The following is a 17,282-nucleotide window of genomic DNA, read 5'->3' as shown; positions in this document are numbered from 1 at the left end:
GATTTTTTCCCCTTTGGAGTTAAGGATCAAATTATAAATGACTGATAAAACCCATTCCATATTTAACACTATTCAGGATAGGACTGACTCTTCATAAACTATTTCCATTTCCATAATTACTCATATATTGCTTCCTCCCCCTAAAAACTCTGGATATTTTTAAATATTGCCATCTTCAGTAATTTCCAGTGCAGCAATGATTATGATTCTATGAACTTTGGCCTTTTGTACTTGATATGTAACACTTCCAAAGGCCAAACCGTGGCCTTATTCCATTACAAAACATCATTTGCTTATGGCTACAATTTTCTCCTGAAACATGGCCACTCATTTTTTCCCTCCTAACTCTAAAACTATTGCTTAAAGAAATTCAAGTGTAGGATCACTTGGGAACTTTAAAGAATGAGCTATTGAACTTTCAGAAAATGTTAACATCCTAGCTCTTTCTCAATATCCAAAGATAATTTTCTTTTACTCAGCCAGTGATTTGTGGACTAGTAGATCACTTAATCTCTGATTTTTAGGTGCTTTAATTATGAAAAGTGACAGTGATGTCTTCCTAATTGATTTTGTTATTATAATAGAGGTCATAGATTGGCCTCACAATTTGACTTTGCCTTTTATTGCTTAGCATGTCTCATATGAGTTTTCCTCATTCCTTTTGGAGTTAAAATTGCAAATCTCCCAAACCAGTACTCTGGCCCACTATATCAGTTTTTCTAAGAAATCCTTAAATATGCTCTAAATCTACAGTTACAGTAAGTGGCATTGGCTCTAGTGATTTGATTTGAGAGTTGAGAGTACAGTCTGGATTTACTCTTTATGCATTAACACAGGCCAAATGGACAGGGACTGCATTTTAAGTCAGTAATGGAAGGCTGAAGGCTGTCTTAAACCAATCATACCAGTTTTACCCATGACTGATTGATCCCTAGGGGCAGAGCCCTGTAAGCATTTCTCTTACATGAATGGATGCTATAGACCCTGGAGTTTCATTCATAAAATGGAGACTGAAAGGACACACACACACACACACACATACACACTCACTCTTTCTTTCTCTCTCTCTCTCTGGAATGTCCATTTATACAGAGCTGAAGGGTGTAGTGTTCCATCAGCTGCTGCTTTTGCCAGTTGACTGGAAGTAATGATTAATGCTCATTGGTCCTGCTTGCAAGTAACCTGACACTATTTATGGCCTTGCAGTGTTCCTAATGTATAGTGAATGAGAAGACAACATTCTCAAATCAGAAACATAAACAGGAACTGGTGGGTCTGAATTCCATTCAAATATGTCATTTCAGCCTCACAGTGTTTGTCTAACTTGGATTTTACAGGCAGGAAAGGGGGAAGGGATGGATAATCTGCTTGTGAGTTGTACTAGCTTGGAAAAAGGCAATTAGAAGGGGGTGGAGTGTGCTTTTATAGTGTGGGACTTTTCGTTTCTTTTTTAATGAAACAACCAGGATATTTAGCCCCAGAACTGCTTATTTCAAGTGGGTAAAGTGAACATACAACTGTTTTTCTAAGTGGAACTGAGATTTGAAATTAAATGAGTTTAAAGATACATGTTTGGATCTCTTTCTCTCTCTCTCTCTGTGTTTGTGTGTGTGTGTGTGTGTGTCTTTGTGTGTTTTTGTCTGTTTCATGAATGTGAACAAAAGAAGAACTTTTAACTTTTTTTAAAGTGTTTATATAACTAAGTATATGATTTTAGCTTTCGAATATAGTTGTAGAATTTTTACACTTACGTGATTTCTATATTTAAGTGAGTTAACTAATAGCTTTGAGGAAAAGAGACATTTTATTTCATAAAACATTTTCAACTAGGATATGAACAACTTGAAAAAATTTTCAAGGAGTTTTTATCAGATTAAATAGATAGTTATTCTTGTGTATGTGTGTGTGTGTGTGTGTGTGGTTTCTATTTAGTTGTTTCTAACAGTCTGGAAAATTTTACAGGAGAGTAATTCAAAGATAAATATGAAAAGCATCAAAAACACAAAGGCAAAAGAACAACAAGCATGTGTTATTGTGATTCATTTAACTATTCTCTTTAAAAGTGTTTTTGAACTCTCCATTCTGGTAATTTGTGTGTGTGTGTGTGTGTGTTTTTTTTTTTTTTTTTTTTTAGTGTGTGGGTCTGTACAGTTCATGCTTCATCTGTTTTTCTTAATATTAAAAACTAAAACCACTCATGTAGTATGACACTGGAAATATTAAACTAAACTGTGGGCCTGACATCCATTTACGATTTGTGTCATATTGAGCATGTTTTGTAACCCCTTATGCCTCCAGTTTCCTCATTTATAAAAGGGCAAATAACGCTCATCTCTCAGTATTTTTTGTAAGGGTTAAATATGGTTATGTTCATAAAGTTACTGATACAGTTTCTAGCATGTAATGGGGTGCAGGCAATAATAAAGGATTTCCGTTGACGCGATTTTATTTTGACTAGATACTTCTTCAAAGACTGCTAGTCTTTTATTAAGATGCCATTATTATTTCTAACAATTAAAAGTACAATATTTGGGGCTAGAGGATAAGAGACAAGAGAGACGATACTCTTAAAGCAATCATATTGTGCTAGTCCAGCAAGATACTGTAGGGTTACACTGCTTCTGACATAGGGAAACAGTCTTGCTGAACTTCTTACTAGTATTATTCATATACAAAGCAAATAGAAAAAGTTTTCTGAATGTTTTGGTGATCCAAAGAGAGATGAAAACAAGAGGACAAAGCTGTTCATGGTATGTTGTTTTTCAAATCATGTAGATTCCAGCAAGAGAGAAATTTGGCACTGAAATTCCACATTAAAACCACTATCTCTTCAGAATTTTGTGTAGCCCATTTTGGCAGCTAATGGCATACTGTATCGTATTTTCTTTTAAACCTCTGTTAATTGTCAGTGTTTGGTAGTATGAAACAAATACTCTAAGTGGGTCAGGCGCGGTGGCTCACGCCTGTAATCCCAGCACTTTGGAAGGCCGAGGTGGGTGGATCACTTGAGGTCAGGAGTTCAAAACCAGCCCGACTAAGATAGTGAAACCCTGTCTCTACTAAAAATACAAAATGAGCCGGGCATGGTGGTGCATGCCTGGAATCCTAGCCACTAGGGAGGCTGAAGCAGGAGAATCACTTGAACCTGGGAGGCAGAGGTTGTAGTGAGCTAAGATCGCACCATTACACTCCAGCCTGGGCAACAAGAGTGAAACTCTGTCTCAAAATAAATAAATAAATACTCAAAGTTACAATTGTGCCTATGTTTTCTATCACTTCAACTTTATTGTAAAATTTCAGCTTAATAAGACTATCACAGGCTTGTAAAACTTGTAATAGTGTGAGCCTAGTAGATCATATAATCTAATGTTGTTTGGATCTGGTCGTTATTTGTGTGGGGTACTGTCCAAAAGAAAACCCTAGGTGCTTACAAGAGAAGATTTTAATTGTGTAGATAAAACTCTATACTGTTATTTTTTGCCATGTAGCCTTAAATTTTCAAAAGCACTTAAATTCAGATAACTGCAATAACTGCATTATTTACTTATTTTACTTTTACTTTTTATTTATTTACTTTACTTTTACCTTTTTTTTTTTTTTTGACAAGGTCTAGCTCTGTTGCCTAGGTTGGAGTGCAGTAGTATGATCTGGGCTGACTGCAACCTCTGCCTCCTATGCTCAAACCATCCTCCCATCTTAGCCTCCTGAGTAGCTGGGATTACAGGTGTGTGCCACCACACGCAGCTAACTTTTTAAATATTTTTGGTAGAGATGGGGTTTCACCATATTGCCCAGGCTGGTCTTCAACTCCTGAGCTCAATCAATGCTCCCACCTTGGCCTCCTAAAGTGCCAGGATTACAGGTGTGAGCTACTGTGCCCAGCCTACTCTTTTTTTGAGATGGAGTCTCACTCTGTCACCCAGGCTAGAGTGCAATGGTGCGATCTCGGCTCACTGAAACCTCCACCTCCTGGGCTCAAGCGATTCTCCTGCCTCAGCCTCCCGAATAGCTGGGATTACTGGCACGTGCCACCATGCCTGGCTAAATTTTGTATTTTTAGTAGAGACGGGGTTTCGCCATGTTGGCCATGCTGGTCTCCAACCCCTGACCTCAGGCGATCGGCCCACCTCGGCCTTGCAAAGTGCTAGGAATACAGACCTGAGCCACTGCGTCCGGCCCCTACTTTTCTCTCTTTTTTTAAGATTTTGCAAATGCTATTACAAGCATATTAAAACCATAACATAGTTCTCCCCCTATACTCAGTCAATCAATAGTAGATTCAGTACATCTGATCTATGGTGAAGTAAGTATCTCTGCAGATTTTACATTATTTATATTCACAGTTTACTTAAAACCCTAAAGAGAAAGATCCCATCTAAGTGTGAGTGAGGTAATACTAAATTCATCACTCTCTTGTCAGGATTTCTCCAGCTTTGCTGCCTTCTTCACATGAGGTTCAGTAACTAAGATGTTACATTCATGTGAAGTTCAGTAACTAAGATGTTATATTCACATCCAGTTCAGTAACTAAGATGTTGCATTCACATCAAGTTTAGTAACTAAGATGCTCCCAATAAACAGCAACTAGGTCTCATAAAATGACTTTTTTGCTATCATTCCCACATGAATTCAGATATATATGTCCTTATTTTGGGAGATAATTACTTTTAGACTTGTTCTACAATATCGTGGTTATATGGTAAAAGTGGTATAAAAATGTATTTCCATTATCATTCATTCTAGGAAACTTTATGAAATAAGTTTTCTCAATTGACTACACTCAATTTGAGATGTGACAATTGGAAAAACAGGCTAAAAGTATGGCATATATGTGATGCCTTTGCATTTAAACACATCTGCATAAAACTCAGGTTATTTATGCACTCTTGAAAACTTTTGGATTTTAAACATAAACTGTGAGCTTACCAGGAAATGAGAAGAAGTAAGCAAACAAAAAATCTAGTGAAGCACTAAGTTTAAAAGAGATAAAATATTGGGAAGATCTGTCACTATGCTCATCTTTCTTGAATGAGATTGGTGACATTAATTATTAATACAACTCAGTATTTTTTAGATAATAGACAAACGTTTTTGAAAAACTAGTTATGCATTGATACACATATTTTTTACTGAGTATATGATAATTTCAGATATGTGTTTACATACACATTTTGGCTCTGGGTATTTAATGTGCCAAGTTTTAGAAATCATCAATATACAATAGACAAGTTTATATGGACTTGATTTTGTCGTCTCACCTCCACAAGGAGTTAGTCAAGTGTATAATCAATCCAACTTTGCACTGTTTACTTGTAGGGAAGCAAAACCACATTAAAATACAACATCAAACATATTTATATTTTACTGAGATTTCTCATTTAGTCTAAGAGATTCTGATGCTTAATTAAATTATACACTCCTTATTGCTAGAGGAATTTAACCAAAAGCATCAAATGAAAGAGACTTGTTTTTCTACCTTAGGGGTTATAATATATTATAATTCCAGATTTACACACTATTTGATAACAGAGCAATTTCAGCCACTTCTGTACAGATATCTCAGACAATTGGGGCAAATCTTTTCTCTTTGCCCTGGCCTGATGTAGCTCCTTGAAATTTTAAGCAAATTCTGCCCTAAAGGAGAACCTCCATTCTGCCCTAGAGGCAGTAAATATGCAAATCAGAGAGTGCCTAGCAATTTTAAATGTGCAAATTCAAAACTGCACTTTGTGGTCAAACCTTTGGTAAAGCTTCCCAAATCAATATTATGTTTCCCAGCATAGCCTGAAAATGCAAATCAAGAGACAGAGAAGAAGGTAACTTTTTTTTTTTTTTTTAGTTTCTTGTCTGGGTATTTTAATTTGAAGAGAACTTTACTAGTGTTGCTAAATGTGAAGACTAATCAAATTAGATAGTTTGGGGTGTTAGTTTATTATTATTCTTTTTTTTTTTTTTTTTTTTTTTGGCAGAGTCTCACTCTGTCGCCCCGGCTGGAGTGCAGTGACCGGATCTCAGCTCACTGCAAGCTCCGCCTCCCGGTTCACGCCATTCTCCTGCCTCAGCCTCCCGAGTAGCTGGGACTACAGGCGCCCGCCACTTCGCCCGGCTAGTTTTTGTATTTTTAGTAGAGACGGGGTTTCACCGTGTTAGCCAGGATGGTCTCGATCTCCTGACCTCGTGATCCGCCCGTCTCGGCCTCCCAAAGTGCTGGGATTACAGGCTTGAGCCACCGCGCCCGGCCAGTTTATTATTATTCTTAACTTCCGCTACATTGATTAGTGCTTTAAAATGACAACAGCGCTTTGTTGCTTTGAATTTTTGCAGCATATTAGATCAGCTTTCATCACCATGAACTCATCTGTAACAAATTATAGGCGGTTTAATTTCTGTAAGCTGATTTGGCCAGTACTAATATGTCATAGAGCTCTTTGATCCACAAATTTTGAAACAAATAAAATTCTTTGTCCTAAATTAAATTTATATAATTTAATTTTTAGATTTAATTTAAAATTTTTAAAGCCAGAGTGCTTTAGGAGCTAACATGAAGGGGTAACACTGTAAAAAGAAGCTCAAAAGAGGCACCCCCGGCCAGGTGCAGTGGCTCAAGCCTGTAATCCCAGCACTTTGGGAGGCCGAGGCAGGTGAATCACCTGAGGTCAGGAGTTCGAGACCAGCCTGGTCAACATGGTGAAACACTGTACTAAAAATACAAAAATTAGCTGGGTATGGTGGCAGACGCCTGTAGTCCCGGCTACTCGGGAGGCTGAGGCAGGAGAATGACATGAGCCAGGAGACAGAGCTTGCAGTGAGCCGAGATTGCACCACTGCACTCTAGCCTGGGCAACAGAGCGAGACTCCGTCTCAAAAAACAAAAAAAAATGAGGTACCCTCAAATAGTTAAAGCATCTACTGGAGAGTCTGGCTTAAACCTTGTAAGTTTATAATGAATGTTATTGTATTTTAAATATCATAGATTAATAGATTTGTGAAAAATATCCAGAATAAGTACACTAATAATCGACAAAACACTCATCTCATATAATTTAAGAACAACAAAGTAAGATAACAAATGTAACTTATTTAGATATATAATTATTTCTAGTTTTAAGTACTGTGGTTAAAGTACTAAGTTTAAATACTTGTGAGGATCACTTAAAAACACAGTCTGTTATTAATAATGTCCCATATGGTGAATTCTCACAGTGTGCAGATACTGTGCAAAATGTTGCACATAACTTACTCCATATGGTCCTCCCAACAACCCTTTTAAGGATGTCATTATTATTATTATTCCCATTTTACAGATGAGAAAGTTGAGAGTTAGAGATGTTAACAACAAAATGTCATACTCCCATGCAATATCACAACTGAGATTCAAAATCAGTTCTACCAGATGACAAGGTGCATGTTTGTAACCATTGTGCTGTACTTGTACTAATGATCCTTAAACTATAATCTGTGGATGCATAATAGGACAGTGTGAATATGCAGTCATCTTAATATTTTTGCATGGGTTAAACTGCAGCTTGTTATGGTTGTTAAACTTTGTACATTTTATTCGTGAAGAAACAGAAGTGAATGCATATGAAATACCTCCTTTCTCTGCCACAAAACATTTGCCTTTGAAGTCGCCGCTTAGTTAGTTTGGATCATAGTCAAGCATTTAACAAAAGTTAAAATGTAATGCCAAACTTCATTGGTTGGATTTTTTATTAGATAAGGTAGAAACCAAAGCAGCAGGCAATTTAATTAGCAGTAATTTTTCAGGGCGAGTCATTACTTTGATGAACTTCAGAGCAATGTTTATGGCTCCTAATTAACCATGTTAGTCATTTGATTGAATAATCACTTTGGAAATGTTTCTACAATTTGATTAGAGTCTGACCCACTCTGATAGTCATAAATTAACTGATATCACTTAAGGATAACATGACTTTACTTACTTTATGGGGATAATCTCCTCTTAGCCATATTTTTTTCAGGCTTCTCTGGACTGTATAAAGGACACCAATTTTAAGTATAGACCAGATTTAAACAATGCTAGCCAAGCGTGTCCATTTTAAGGGGTAGATGTTAACTTTATTTACACTAGAGTATAAATAGTCATAGGAATTGGCAGAAACACAATCACATTCCATATATTTCCAAATTGCCATCCATTGCTTTTTTGAGAATTTAGCTCGCAAGTTGGGCCTTTGGAAGTGTAATGGAGATTCCGGCATTAGCCTTATCATATAAGTTATTAATTTATTATGAATTATAAGTCAGTATATCTTAAATATCATCAATTTGAATTTATTGAGAATATTATGAAATAAATATAACAAACAAATCAGCCATTTGAATAAGGAAGGTATGAGTGAAATTATCCATCAGATCTCAAGTTTGATGTCAAATATCTAGTTTTCCAGGATTATGCTAATTTTGTAATATGTTAAAACACCTTCATAAGGTATTCTTTGACATTAAATAGTGAATTTCTCAGAAATGTTTGCATTTCCTTTCTCCTTCCTTTTCTCCCACTCTGGGAAGGAAAGACTGCATTTAGTCACACTTGTATGTAATAGAGTTTAGCCTATCTGTTTTCCTCTAGCTGCCTCCAGAGTCAGCCAGCTGTTTTTATAGCCGCAATCCAGGTGTGCAGCAGTCAATAAAAGTATTTTGTGGCAGGGTGTCAACATTAGTTCAACAAAATGCTTGCCTCAAAGCAGCTGCTGAGCTGATGGCAGAGTTATTAACACTGTCCCTTCCAGCCCCAGCTGCTTTAAGGGACCTTATGTCTGGGAATAAATCAAAATAGCATTAAAAATTAATTTGAAGTACCATTGGTTAAGAAGCTGGGCTAAAATGGATTGCTATTTGGTAACCTGAAAGATTAACTATACTGCAACCCTATTATAAATGCAGATATCAGGAAACAGTGTTAACTCTGTTTTTTATATGGTCAAAATTATATGCATCGTAATACTTCATATAAAGAAGGCATAGTATAATAGCATAATAAAACTTTTGATAATACATTTTACAGTATTTTCAACTTGCAAGCTTCTAAATATTTCAAATGTTGCTATATTCATAGAATGCTATGGGATTAATACAAAGGTATTTGCTAAATGTCCTGGTGCATATTTAAAACTTGTGACCCTGTTTCAAGGACACCATCACATTCATGTGGGTTGCTGTTTGAGCTGGTCTTTAGCAAAGTTTATTTGGGTAAAACTTTGAATTCACCTTCCTGTTCAAGAGAATCAGCATTCACCAAGATATATGCTCTTCATTCTTTCATGTGTGGGCCCTGCATGAAATGTTGATTATATGTTGGCATGTTCCCCACATGGGAACCCGTGTCCATTTCTGTAACTTTTCTGTCTGCACCCTGTCCATTGATAACCGCAGCGTTTCAGCTCCAGACTCTTTTTGACCAATGTTGTTTCCTCTTTCAGAAGTGCCTAGCTGCCACTCCATTTATATGAGGCAAGAAGGCTTCCTGGCTCATCCCAGCAGAACAGAAGTTAAGTTATCCATCATTGAAATTCCGTATAAATACCATTCAGAATAATCAGACATCCCAAATATGACATCATTTAATTAATCATTATATTATTTGGGAAAAATCATTTATGTTCCCTAAGCAATTGTTTTAAGACTATTTCCAAAGTAAAAAGAAGATGTTTAAGTAGTGCTATCTTGTATTGGGTTGTTAACATGAGTCACGTGCATAGAAACAACTGAAAAGTGGATTTCTGTGTTCTTTTTTGCCAACAATCACATCCTTTTAAAATAGAACATATGCTTTATAGATTAGCCCCCTTTAATACTACTGAAATGTATCTTTGAGGAATATTTGGTTTTGCTTTTACAGACCTAGTCATAGTTTTGGAGTAAAATACCATCGATTTAAAGGTTTTCACCTTTAAATGTTCTGGATTTTATATTTTTGGACAAATAATTTATATGAATGAGATTTCACATAGGAGGCCTAGGGAAGGAGTTTTCTCATAGACAGGCCTGTGATAACCGTGGTAGGAAAGCTTTGCTTCTAAAGGACTTTGATACCTAAAAAGTAATGGTAAAAATGATTTCATCTGGATATAATCCTCAGTAAAGGATTTCTGAAATATGTGCATGGTTCCTAACCTAAACACTTTACATCTGTTTAGTAGGATTGACTTGGATGCATCCTTTTAGGCTAGGTCTAATATTGGTTATTTTGTATAAATGATATTAGTAGAATTTTAAAGCATAGTATGAGATGGTAAATGTAAAATATTTGAAATTAAAAGTTTTGCACAAATGCAATGTAATTATCGTTGCTTCTGTTGTTAATATTATACACCCACTATAAAGACCAATAAATTTGAGAAATAAAAGTAAACTCTATGAAATTTATTCCTGGTAATCACAGATAGCAACAACGAAAGTTCACAGTGAAGGATATTTGAGAGAGGAAATTATTATGAAAAGCTGTTGATTTATTTTGCATTTTTTTCTGTGGACTTATGTTACAGAAAAAAAAAGGAAACTTTTCTTTCTTCTTATTTGCTAATTGACTACAGGAAGGTTAACCCACCTAAATATTTTATAAGAGAGTAAGTAAGGGGATAAAATAAATCTGTCTCAGAGCATCAGACTAATAATATAATGTGAATACCAGTAATTCACCTTGCTTTTCACTTTTTCATTGAACAATAAAATTTAGATGAATCTGAAAAAGGAGACAATGCATGATAAATCCTTGCCAATGTTTAGTGAGCTCTGGCTTGAGTTAGCAATATAAATAACTAACTTTTATATTTCACTGTGTACGAGGCATCACTCTAAACTACAGCAGCCCTATAACATGGTAGGCGGTGTTACTGTCATCCCGTTTAGTAGAAGACAAAACTGAGGCACAGAGGTTGAATAATGTGTCCAGAGTCAAGGAACTGAAAGGTGGTGGCAGAGTCATTTTCTATCACAATTTTTATTTTAAATGGTTATATTTTAAGTGTTGTGGGCTTCATTTCTATCATGAATAAATGTATTCCTTTTTCATCCACAGGCTGTATGTTCGAAAAGGGCCCCAGGCAGTTTTATGATGACACCTGCGTTGTCCCAGAAAAATTCGATGGTAGGTTTTACACTTTGCTTCAAGTTTTGATTTTTTTAAAGATGGAGTGATTGCCTTCACTTCTTCTGAAAACAGTGGACATCCCTACTTAAAGATTTCTATGCACATAATTCATCATGCACTTAATTTTAGCTAAAGTTGACCTATTACAATTTATCTCTTTCCTTGCCCCAGTAAGAAGCCGTTTCTTTTGTATCAGGGGAGAGTTCCCTTTTGGAGAAATAACCAAAGAGCATCATTCTTGCTGAGCTTTGTGTAGGGTAAGAGGGGGCTTTCCATTGCCCTGCTGAGCACATGCAGCTTGTTATTCAAGATTTATTGAAAGCTGATCCTGTAATTAGCAAAGCAGAGCAGAAAACGTGCCACTGTGGATGTACTGATGACTAATGCAGCCTCTCTTCTTTTATTGTTCATGAAAAGATGCATTATGGAACACAGGAACAACATAACTGCCCATTTAGTTAGTGATTGTTAGTCCCTCTTTTTTTTTTTTTTTTTTTTTTTTTTTACTGGGGAAGATGTATGTTACTAATGTAGCATGACTTTGTAATTGCTTAAAAGGGAGTTAGGAAAGCATTACCTTTTTAATATCACTTGCTATTGCAACGCAAAGGTCTCAGATGTTAGAAAAGGTTGTCAAACTAAATTGATTTTTTTTTTTTTTTGACAAAGGTGACAAAAGTTGGCATCTTGAGGAAGCTTGGGTTAAAAGTAAACAGTTAATTGGTTTAGTGGATCTTCAGAGTGGTCTTCATATTTCCTGCTTTGATTGTTTGACAGGAAACAAGCAGGGGCCCTCTGATTAGCTGATTGCACAAACTTTGGGGATCTTGGCTATAACGACTTGGGCACTCTCTGAAATTTTAAACTGTCATTATTTAAATAGCAAAGTACATGGTCAGATCGCTTTTCAATTTCTAATTAGTTGCTTGCAGTCTACCCTTTGTTCCCAAGCTTTCTGCTGTCCTTACCCTTCTCAGAACGGCTGGTAAGTCTAGGGAAGATCTGCTTCTTTATCCACGCTTTAAGTTTCTAAATGCATTCAAGGGAAAAAAAAACCTATAGGAATCACATTTTTGGTTTTATTCTATAATAGATGTTAGCTTTTAAGCTTTGTGTTTCAGAGGAGTGAACGTTACTATTCAGCAACATTAGCAGACCATCAGAATTCTTAAAATACAGATTTTTCTCTTGAGACAAAGTATAAAGCCTCTTATTCTTGGAATGACCTTCGTTAGTTTCTTTCGTGTTTGATGAGCTTCATGTTTTCAGAGATCTTGAAAATTAGTAAGGGCATATAAGGAAGAAAAATATCTCAAAATTATGAATAGAATTACAATATAATCTGACAGGCCAAAGTCACACTAATATTTAGGGAACTAGCTGCCTTGATTATTTATTCCCTTCGACTTTTAAATACTCTTAAATTTTATACTAATAAAACATTTTTTGGAAGATAGTATTTGTCTTGTATTTTATAAGTAATATAGAACAAGAAGAAAGAAAAATGAGGGGTTTATTTTTTCACTGTGCATGGTCAGTGTGATCAGTCACATTTATAGGCAGAAGCAATATAGAGACTATAAAATTTAACAGTGTTTCACTCTATCTGCATAATTGCTTAGTTACTCCCATAAAAAAAATTGTAAATCTCAGAAGGAAAAACTGAGATAAATAAAACTGTCATTGAAATCAATATGAAGATACACTTCTATATTATCATGTTAAGAACAAAACAACATAATGATTTTAGCAGCTATTGACTCACACATTTTATATTTTGGTTTAGGTTTTTCAAATGTTGCTCTTTCTATAATTATTTTAAGAGGTATATGTCTCTACTGATGATAGGTAAGTTTTAGAAAGTGTGCAATTTGGTGTATTTTATAATTCACACTTAGTATGACTACATAGGCTTAGATATATTTTGTCTGAATTGTTTCTTAGTGGAGAAGAGTAATTTATGCATTAACAATGATACACTTGCAGGTCCCTAGACACTCAATCCCCAATGTGAGCAGTTCCACATATTTTTGAGACATGTGGCCGCAGATAGAGTAAATAATCAGCATTCATAAAACTTTGTATTTTTTTGTAAAATTAATATAACTGACTAGATTTATACCAGAAGCATTGCAACACGAACACCTTTATTGCTGTGCTCTATTTAACAGATTTTCACACTAGATATGAATATCAAATAAATGTAACACAAACTTTTTGTGCTTAAAAATACATACTTACAGAAATCTCTCATGCATACATTTTTAAATTGGACTTTTAGAAAAAAAAATAGCAAGTTAAATTCAAGTGAGTGAAGGACAAACAAGAGATAAAGAAAAATGAGAGAGAATTTCTGTTACCAGTTGAAAAAGTAGTAGCTTTAATAGGAAGGTATATGATGCGGTGAAGGAAAGGTAGTAATAGTAATATGATAATGCAGTATGCCCTGAATTACCCATAAGATTTTCCTTATTTGTATAAAGTGAAGATTACTTAACTCAGTTTGGGATACTATTAAATTTGCTTTGAAATATTTGCATTAAAATTTTCAATAGTTTGTCATGAGCTGGTCAATAAGTTATTTATAAATTATAGTTTGCAGAATTTAATTTGTATGAATAAAATGTCCAGAGCTTAAGATTGATTATTCCCTCTTCAGTGTTGCTTAGAGCAGTGGGTAATAGCATTAACAATAAAAGCAAAGAAGTCTGATTAGATACGATGGTTTTTAAAGAGATCAATTTTAAAAAAAGATAGTTCCACAATATGTTTGTAAGTAAATGATGTGTGTCATTCATATTGACACAGGATTTATTCTGCACCTGTGTTATATATAGTTATCTGTAAGTTTGTACAGCTTGCTCGTTTATATTCAACCATTTAACCATTTTAAATTCATTTTTAATGGTAACAATATATTTCATGAAAACCTATAAAGTGGTTGATTGTGGTTTAACCATATTAGTGATTGATTTAAGATGAATTTTATGTAAAATAGCATAATATTGCTAATAACAGAAACTTAAAAATGTTTTAATTTAGGAGACATCAAACAAGAGCCAGGAATGTATCGGGAAGGACCCACATACCAACGGCGAGGATCACTTCAGCTCTGGCAGTTTTTGGTAGCTCTTCTGGATGACCCTTCAAATTCTCATTTTATTGCCTGGACTGGTCGAGGCATGGAATTTAAACTGATTGAGCCTGAAGAGGTTAGTTTAATAGATTTTAATTAGGGCACTCAGGCATGTTATAACATAAAGAAACTGACATATTTGATTAATATACCAAAAATATATTCTTAATCATTTTAAGATTTTAGGGAAACTTTCTGAATTAAAAAGCATGCCAAGATAAAACATGTCTACCTTTAAAATCACCAGTGTATTGCATGTTCCTTCCAGTTGAATACAATCCTACAAAATTGATGTTGGAGAAAATTAACCAGAGCATCCTTTGCACCTTTATTTAAGAATGTCTGGCTTCAGGGTTTCTAAAGGAGTATCTGAATTAGAGAAAAGAGGCAGGAGGTTTTATGGTCCTTAGGGGAGAGAAACGATATCTGCAAAAGTCAACTGGTTGGGGGATGGGCAAATGATTCTTTCAAATTAGCAATCATTATTTGGACAACCTGGATTTTGTCATGAGGGTTGGAGAGGAGCATTTAGAGGCCAAAGTTATGTTCTAAAGAAGATGGAGGAAAAACAGCTGTGGCGGATAAAGGGATGCAAGGGCAACAGTGGAAAATTCTCAGCCCTTAAGTGTCTCTAACAAGACACAGGCCTGGTAGAAACATTTTCCTTTGTTAGTGACACTTGTTCCAAGTCAGCTGGACTGGCATACTCCTTTGGAAGGGTGGAATGAAGCTTAAAATGTTGCCATAGCACATAAGAAATTACTAAAATAAGAAGAGCCTGGACAGAGATAATACTGTACGGACAAATGGAGGACACCTTCAACTAACTTCAATTGTCCCCTCCTCCCCACTCCCTACGTACAAATGTAGTATTTCCATGAAGAATTTCTCAGTTCAGTTTTTATTCTTCCTAGAACTAGCTTTAGGCTTAAGGCTGCTATTGTTCCTGTAGCATAACTCATCAATAGCATTTTGGACTTCTGATGGAAAGGTAAAGTTAATATCAAGTTGTTGTGTCTTCATTACTAAAAATACTTTCTCTGCTACTATTAAAATTAACTTTAGTTTATATCAGCCAAAAAAGCAATGGAAAATTTTAGCTAGCATACCCCTGACTGATTATATTAGGTATTGAATCTAAACACCTCAGTAATACTGAAAAATTCAGTTAGTTTAAAAAAATGTTTGAACCCAAAGTGATTTTCATATACAGTGAACATCCACACCCTCGACTACTGGGTCCATCGATCTTGAATTTTCTGTCTTTATTAAACCATGTATTCAGTTATAATCAGATAATATGCCCTAATTTGATGTCCAGAAGATAAAGTTACATAACTTATTAAAATTTAAGAGATTATCTGACTCAAGAATGTACTGAAAGTATGAAATAAAAGGCACTGGTTAGAACAGTTAAGTCTCCTTCAGTTAAGTCTCCTATCAATACTTTAGTAACACTAGAGGGTTAGTTTTGCGGTATCTCCCTTGCCCCACATCAAGCACGCACACACAGAAGACTCAATGTCAGTATTTGAAAATTCTCATTATCTAGGATGATGTTTGGGTGTTTGAATGCTGTAGTGTGTTTAAAATTAACTTAGCTGTCAAAGAAGATTAGTTTTTCATAGATATACTTAAATGATGTGAGTGAAAGAACCACAAAAATGTTAAGCACTAACAAATTGAGACTAGAAGCATTTAACAAAGTAATTTGAAAGCCCTTTCTCATGATGGGAGTGTGTGCTCTTCACCTCATGGAAGATGTTAATAATCACTGCAAGAGTTGGTTCATGCTGGAACTGAGCACATTCAACAGGGATGTGTATCAGTTAAACAGTTATTTCCCTCCACCTGTGATTAAAATAAACTGAGCAGAGGTTTTTGTTGTTGTTGTTCTTGCCATATATTTGTTAAGGTCGGGAACATTACTGAATTATGCCAGTATTTCTTGATCCACTCAGAAGAAGAAAAATTCTTTTGCAAATGATTAAGCTTTTTATGTAGCAACTGTTGATTTTTATGATGTTCAGATTTGAATAAGTAGGAGATTTGACCAGATGACCATTAAGTTTCATCAAATTCTGAGTTATTGTGATTTTTAAATGGAGGGAAGAAGTAGAATTACATCTGTTCCATACAACAGACTGACATTTAGACAACTTTTCTGTAGCAGCCTCATAAAGTTAAAAGGAGGCTGGATAATTCAGAGTCAGTAGAGCATTTCCAAAAAATAACTAACTCAATGGGAATTGTGCAATAAGCACTGAATGTCTCCTAAGGCTTTTGTTCAAAATGAAACATCCCGTATCTGATTGCTGCATTGCTGACTGTTGCTATTACTTCCATCAGGCAATGACTGTAGGGTCTTATTTAAATTTCTTCTTTGGAAAGGGTTTGTGAAATTTCTTGTCTGTGTGACCTGTGGTGGTCACCCTGTTCCCCCTACTGCCTAGCAGCTCATTGGGTGCCTGTGTCAGCACAATCCGTGAAAGATGTCTCTGAAGCCATCTTACTGGAATTACTGATGGGTTCCATTTCTTTATATTTCAACTTGCAGTTTAAAATGATATTGAGTGAGACTCCAGACCTGCACAGATTATCTGCTCAATGTGTTTAGGGTAACTTTAGAAAACACATGATCTTTAAAGTCTCTTTTTCTGAGATATTTGAGATAATGAAATGTTATTTTTGGATTAGTCATGACTCCTAGGGAATTGTTCCAGGAAACAATTTTTTTTTTTTTTTTTTGGATGGAATCTCACTCTGTCACCCAGGTTGGAGTGCAGTGGTGCGATCTTGGCTCACTGCAAACTCTGCTTCCTGGGTTCAAGTGATTCTCCTGCATCAGCCTCCCCAGTAGCTGGGACTTCAGGTGTGCACCACCACACCCAGCTAATTTTTGTAATTTTAGTAGGGACAGGGTGCGTGGTCTTGAACTCCTGACCTCAGGTGATCTGCCCACCTCAGCCTCCCAGAGTGCTAGGATTATAGGTGTGAGCCACAGTGCCTGGCCAGGAAATAATTATTAACATA

The 17,282-nt window shown here is 35.5% G+C and overlaps 1 protein-coding gene across 5 annotated transcripts in view; it reads left to right on the top strand.

Annotated features, from left to right (window-relative positions):
* The window catches only part of ETV1 (ETS variant transcription factor 1), a 99,749-nt gene that overhangs the window by 69,233 nt on the left and 13,234 nt on the right, over nt 1-17,282 (top strand). For all 5 annotated transcript variants that reach the window (XM_033192983.1, XM_033192980.1, XM_033192981.1 and 2 more), the window contains 3 exons: nt 9,444-9,512; nt 11,042-11,110; nt 14,156-14,325. In XM_033192983.1, coding sequence (XP_033048874.1) covers nt 9,444-9,512; nt 11,042-11,110; nt 14,156-14,325 — 308 coding nt within the window. The remainder of the gene's footprint in view (nt 1-9,443; nt 9,513-11,041; nt 11,111-14,155; nt 14,326-17,282) is intronic.

Source organism: Trachypithecus francoisi, unplaced genomic scaffold (genome assembly GCF_009764315.1).
Source record: "Trachypithecus francoisi isolate TF-2019V2 unplaced genomic scaffold, Tfra_2.0 Lachesis_group4, whole genome shotgun sequence".
Taxonomy (NCBI): domain Eukaryota; kingdom Metazoa; phylum Chordata; class Mammalia; order Primates; family Cercopithecidae; genus Trachypithecus; species Trachypithecus francoisi.
The sequence above is the reverse complement of the archived record's forward strand: the minus strand, read 5'-3'. Positions and strand labels throughout refer to the sequence as shown.